At 39.4% G+C, this 6,264-nt stretch overlaps 1 protein-coding gene across 4 annotated transcripts in view; it reads right to left on the bottom strand.

The window, feature by feature from the left end:
• Positions 1–293: 293 nt before the first annotated feature.
• The window catches only part of bend7 (BEN domain containing 7), a 44,723-nt gene continuing 38,752 nt past the window's right edge, over positions 294–6,264 (bottom strand). For all 4 annotated transcript variants that reach the window (XM_087999336.1, XM_087999337.1, XM_043714176.2 and 1 more), the window contains one exon: positions 294–2,738. In XM_087999336.1, coding sequence (XP_087855462.1) covers positions 2,665–2,738 — 74 coding nt within the window. In that variant the 3' untranslated portion in view covers positions 294–2,664. The remainder of the gene's footprint in view (positions 2,739–6,264) is intronic.

Below are 6,264 nucleotides of genomic sequence, written 5' to 3'. Positions count from 1 at the left end.
ATATGGGCAGTGTTCCTGTTTGGAAGTGTACGACCCATTAGTAATCAGCGAGGCCAGTGTTACCAGGCAACCTAATTTTTGTCATTAAATAGTAAGAATGAGTGTGATGCAGGGGAAGAAAAAGTATAAAACATTAAAAAAGATTACAGCTTCTTGGCACTTTAAAGGCCATCTTTTTATTTCCGAAGAATGGACCAATACCAAATCCAACTGATTTGCTGTGTTCCAGTGAATACAGTGTCCTTCCCAAAGGCCAGAGGCCAATAGAGTCAAAGCTACTGCAAAGCTGTAGCATCATTTAAAAGATTCATATTTTTATTGGTGTTACTGTTTGGTATAGCGAACAGTGTTCAACTGTTAGACCACTGGGAGAATCACCATATTACACCAAGTTCAACATCAGCATCTGTAGAGCATTAAAATAAGTAAAATTTGTTAAAGAGGTTAATAAAGCATATTATATATCATGGTAATTTTTTTTAGGCAAGAGTAGTTCTTTAAGGTGACACAACATTATCTCTTAACAATTATATTCATCTTTACAATAAAAATGCTACAAGTATTACAAATTAAAACTGTGACAATATATTACAATAATTTTTACTCCAGTTCAAACAATTTCACAATTTCTAATAAAAATCAAAATTATTTACATTTTCCAGTGATCTTATAAAATTATTTTAAAAAGGAATCAGTTTTAAAAATCTAATGATTTAGTAATTAGCTTCCAAAAAATACCATTATACAATAATTTAATTCAGAAATAATGTAATTGATAGTTTATTCCTGAATAATAAGCGAGTAATATCAACTTGTGTAAAGCAAGGACTTCGTTTAACTGCTTTTTCATCATAATTAGTGTTTGAGCATTTGAAAACATGGTCAGCACCTTTGGAGAAATGTACCCATTTGTTTTTAGTGATGATAATTAAGAGGAGCTGGTTTAAGTACTATTTGGAAATTAGTCGGAAATGCATAATACTGGTTTACTATTAAAAATTCACATTCATCACAGATACCTCAATTTGAATCTACTGAGCAAGGTACAAACAAGACAAGTAAAATAACTTTATACTAGCCTGAAAGAATCACCCTGAATTATTATGCCATCAGGTTTGGGGGATAAACTTGCCTTCATTTTAAAAACGCCTACTGCCTGAGATGAGAGCATTCCCGGAAAGGCCAGTATTGACTACCCATTCTGACATATATTTGAGAATGTGGTGATGGGCTACACACTTGTACCTTTAAGAATTGACAATGTACAGTGATAAGTACATAACTTTAAATTATATTTTGTGTTAAGAAAGGTGGTTAGTCATGTTTAGAGTATCATTTGTGAGCTTGGGGATGAACAGTGAGGAGGTTCTTTTTGTTTTTACATGCATTTTAATTCAGTTTTATAACCTGAATTGGAGTGCTGAGAAAGTTAGGGGCTCAGTGTATTTTTAAAAATGTGGATTGTTGCCTAGCAACATGAATTCAGTGACACAGAGAGAGAGAAAGAACAATCCAGAAGTTCAGAAGTGTGTGTGTGGGCAAGGGAATGCCGCAGAGTAGAGCCAAGGTAGCTGGACATCAGAATTTGAGGAACTCATATGGGTTTGTTCTGAGCTAAAAGTAATAACAGATTTAATTTGCAGTTTATTTTGGGTGAGTGCACAGAAATTCACTGAAAAGAAACAGATTGTGGATGTCCCACTCTGAGTCTAACAAGGGAGCTTTAGTGTGAAGATAATGTTGACTGTTTACTGAACTTTGAGTATTTGTAAAGATATCATTGGGATAAAAGAGATGGTATGAAGTTGAATTTTTTTCTGATGTCTATACTGAAACTTTTCCAACTTTTCCTTTGTCTAGTATAATAGTTAATTTTTTTCTCTGGTTTAATAGATGTTTACGACACTGGCAGCCTCTTGTGAATGTATTCAGTAACTGGCTGTCATTTTGAAAGAAAACAAATTTAAGATCTAACAAACGAGGTTTTGCACTGAATTTATCCTCATTCAACTTGTCCAGTATTGAGATCAGCTGGGATCGTAACAACAGGTACTTTCCGCAAAGTTAATAATTGGTGAGTTCCAGGATTTTGACCCAAATGAACAGTGATGTACCACACGTCAATGTAGAAGAAAAATCACGCCAAGTACAAAACAGGCTGCCTGCTTTCTTTTGCCTGTTGGACAGTGGCATGCAAGATTAATTTATGCTCAATAGACTATTTTAAGAAAACTATTAAATACTAAACTCAAATTGAACAAACAGAAAAAAAAAGTTGCTTTGGTGTATTCTGTATAATTTTCTAATGATACATTTTGGTGTTAGTTGTTAAATTATAGAAGTAATTCTGTCCATGTTTTATAATGTTCCAATAGCAAATTCTTTACAATACTTTTGACAGCAGCACAGAATGGTTATTACGAACACAAAACACAGATTCATAAGAACATAAAGCATCAATTTGTAAGAAAAATAGTTAACTTTGAATGTTAAATAAATGGAAGATTTGCAAAGAACTTAACAGCTGATTTTGTTGGTGTTTTGAGATGCACCAATGAGGGAAAGAGAAATACACACAAGGAAAAAAATGAATGAGTAAAGGACTGTCTTTGATCCAACCACTACAAGGTTTTGTGTTGCATTAGAAAAACAGCTGTCCACACATCACAACTGAACTGTACAGACTGGTTCAGAAGCATTCCACATATCGCTTGAGCTGGCTGCATTAGAGCTCCCTCCTGAAACAGAACATATATTTCAGGACCATTAGTCATTGATTAAAGAAAATCAGCTCATTGAGTACAAGACCACAGTCAACACAAAATTTCAAAATTCTTTTCTGACTCATAACAGCCATGAATTTCCATTATTTTCAAGCAGAATAAATGGGAGACAGTCAAAGGAAAACCAACTGAAAGATCAAGGAAGATACAGGATGCTGCACATTATTATGAATGAAACTTAATCAAGTTACTTTATACGCTTGCTTGTGAAATTCAGCCAATATTTTCAAACAAGTTTCAATCTTTTTACACAGAGGGCAGTACGCATATGGAATGAGCTGACAACAGAAGTAGTTGAGGCGAGTACATTAACAACATTTAAAAGGCACTTGGACAAATACATGGATAGGAGAGGATTAGAAAGATATGGGTCAAGTGCAGCGAAATGGTATAAGTGTAGGTGGACATTTTGGTCAGCATGGACCAGTTGGGCCATGCTGACCAAAATGTCCTGTGCTGTAGGACTCTGACTCGAAGTTAACTGTCACTTCTAGGAGATTGAGGGGTGACCTTACAAAGGTCTATAAAATCATAAGGAGCATAGATAAGATGAATAGCAAAGATCTTTTCCCTTAGCTCTGATGAAGAGTCATCTAGACAGGAAATGTTAGCTTGCTCTGTCTCTCCATGGACATTCCCTGACTTGCTGTGATTGCCAGCATTTCTTGTTTTCAGTCTTTTCCGTAGAGTGGGGGACTACAAGACCTAATTTTAAGGTGAAATGAAGAACATTTAAAAAGGACCTGAGGGGCAACTTCTTCACACAGAGGGTGCTTCATATAGAGTCATAGAGATGTATAGCATGGAAACAGACCATTTGGTCCAACTCGTCCATGCCGACCAAATATCCCAACCCAATCTTGTCCCACCTGCCAGCACTCGGCCCATGTCCCTCCAAGCCCTTCCTATTCATACACCCATCTAGGCACCTTTTAAATGCTGCAATTGTTCTCGCCTCCACCACTTCCTCTGGCAGCTCATTCCATTAATGTACCACCCTCTGTGTGAAAATGTTGCCCCTTAAGTACCTTTTATATCTTTTTCCTCTCACCCTAAACCTATGCCCTCTAGTTCTGCACTCCCCAACCCCAGAGAAAAAGACTTTGTCTATTTATCCTATCCATGTCCCTCATAATTTTGTAAACCTCTATAAGGTCACCCCTCAGCCTCCGACGCTCCAGGGAAAACAACCCCAGCCTGTTCAGCCTCTCCCTATAGCTCAAATCCTCCAACCCTGGCAACATCCTTCCAAATTTCACAACATCTTTCCAATAGGAAGGAGACCAGAATTGCACGCAATATTCCAACAGTGGCCTAACCAATGTCCTGTACAGCCACAACATGACCTGCCAACTCCTGTATTCAGTACTCTGACCAATAAAGGAAAGCATACCAAACACCTTCTTCACTATCCTATCTACCTGCGACTCCACTTTCAAGGAGCTATGAACCTGCACTCCAAGATCTCTTTGTTCAGCAACACTCCCTAGGATCTTACCATATAAGTCCTGCTAAGATTTGCTTTCCCAAAATGCATCACCTCGCATTTATCTGAATTAAACTCCGTCTGCCACTTCTCAGCCCATTGGCCCATCTGATCAAGATCCTGTTATAATCTGAGGTAACCTTCTTCGCTGTCCACTACATCTCCAATTTTGGTGTCATCTGCAAACTTACTAACTATACCTTTTATGCTCACATGCAAATCATTTATATAAATGATGAAAAGTAGTGGACCCAGCACTGATCCTTGTGGCACCCCACTGGTCACAGGCCTCCAGTCTGAAAAACAACCTCCACCAACACCCTCTGTCTTCTACCTTTGCGCCAGTTCTGTATCTCCCTGTACTCCATGAGATCTAACCTTGCTAACCAGTCTCCCATGGGGAACCTTGTCGAATGCCTAACGGAAGTCCATATAGATCACATCTACCACTCTGCCCTCATCAATCCTCTTTGTTACTTCACTGTCAGAGGCAGTGGTAGATACAAGTACAGTTACAACATTTAAGAAACATTTGGATAGGTACATGAATAGGAAAGGTTCAGGAAGATGTGGGCCAAACGCAGGCAAATGTGAATAAATTAGTTGGGGAAATTTGATTGGCATGGACGAGTTGAACAGAATTATCTGTTTCCATGCTGTATGACTCTGACTATTTTTCTAGGGCTCCTTGATGCTATACTGAGTTGAATGTGGTCTTGATGAAAAGTTCTGTCACTCTCTCTTCACCTCTTCAGCTGTTTTGTCCATGTATTAACCAAGGTGTAATGAGTTCAGGAGCTACATGGCCCTGGCAAAACTCAAACTGGGCATCACTGAACAGGTTATTGCTGAACAAGTGCTGCTTGATAGCACTTTTGATGACATCTTCCATTACTTTAATGATGGCTTGGAGTAGACTGATTGGGTGGTAATTAGCTGATTTGGATTTGTCCTGCTTTGCTTGCACAGGACATGCCCGGGCAATTTTCCACATTATTGGGTAGATGCCAGTGTTGTAAGTGTACGAGAAGAACCTGGCTAGAGGAATGGCAAATCTTCAGTACAAATACTGGAATGTTATTAGGGCCCCTAAACTCTGCAGTATCCAGCGTCTCCAACCATTTCTTGATATCACATGAAATGAATCGGGTTAGCTGAAGACTGGTATCTGTGATGCTGGGGACCACTCTAGAGGCAGAGATGCTGGAGGCTGGAAAAGCGTAGCAGGTTAGGCAGCATCCGAGGAGCAGGAGAGTTTGATGTTTCGAGCATTCCTAACGAAGGGCTTATGCTCGAAATTTTGACTCTCCTGTTCCTCGGATGCTGCCTGACCTGCTGTATTTTTCCAACGCCACTTGTGACTCCATGTAGGTAACCTCTATTTATCTGCCTTCATCTATCTTGGACACCTCTTCAAAAAACTCAATCAAGTTTATCAGACATGATTTCCCATGCTCAGAGCCATGCTATCCCCAGTGAGTTGTTTAATTGTCCACCACCACTCACGACTGGATGTGCCAGGACTGCAGAGCTTAGACCTAACCAGTGAGTTGTGGGATCGCTTAGCTCTTCCTATCACTTGCTTTTATTCTGTTTGGCATGTGAGGAGTCCTGTTTGGTAGCTCCTCAGGTTTACATCTCATTCACCTATGTGTAGTGCTGCTCGTGGCATGCCCTCCTGCATTCTCCATTGAACCAGGGTTGATCCCCTGGCTTGATGATAATGGTTGAGTGGGAGTTATGCCAGGCCATCAGGTTACAGATTGTGCTGGAGTACAATTCTGTTGCTGTTGATGGCCCACAGTCTTGAGTTGCTAGATCTGTTTGAAATCTGTTCCATTTAGCATAGTGATAGTGCCACACAACACGATAGAGGGTATTCTCAATGTGAAGGTGGGACTTGGTCTCCACAAGGACTGTGTGGTGGTCACTCTTACCGATATTGTCATAGACAGATGCACCTGCAGCCAGCACATTGGTAAGGATGAGGTCAGT

This window comes from Chiloscyllium plagiosum, unplaced genomic scaffold (assembly GCF_037043375.1).
Source record: "Chiloscyllium plagiosum isolate Xiang-an unplaced genomic scaffold, Cpla_swu_hap1 HiC_scaffold_23, whole genome shotgun sequence".
NCBI classification, from domain to species: domain Eukaryota; kingdom Metazoa; phylum Chordata; class Chondrichthyes; order Orectolobiformes; family Hemiscylliidae; genus Chiloscyllium; species Chiloscyllium plagiosum.
The sequence above is the reverse complement of the archived record's forward strand: the minus strand, read 5'-3'. Positions and strand labels throughout refer to the sequence as shown.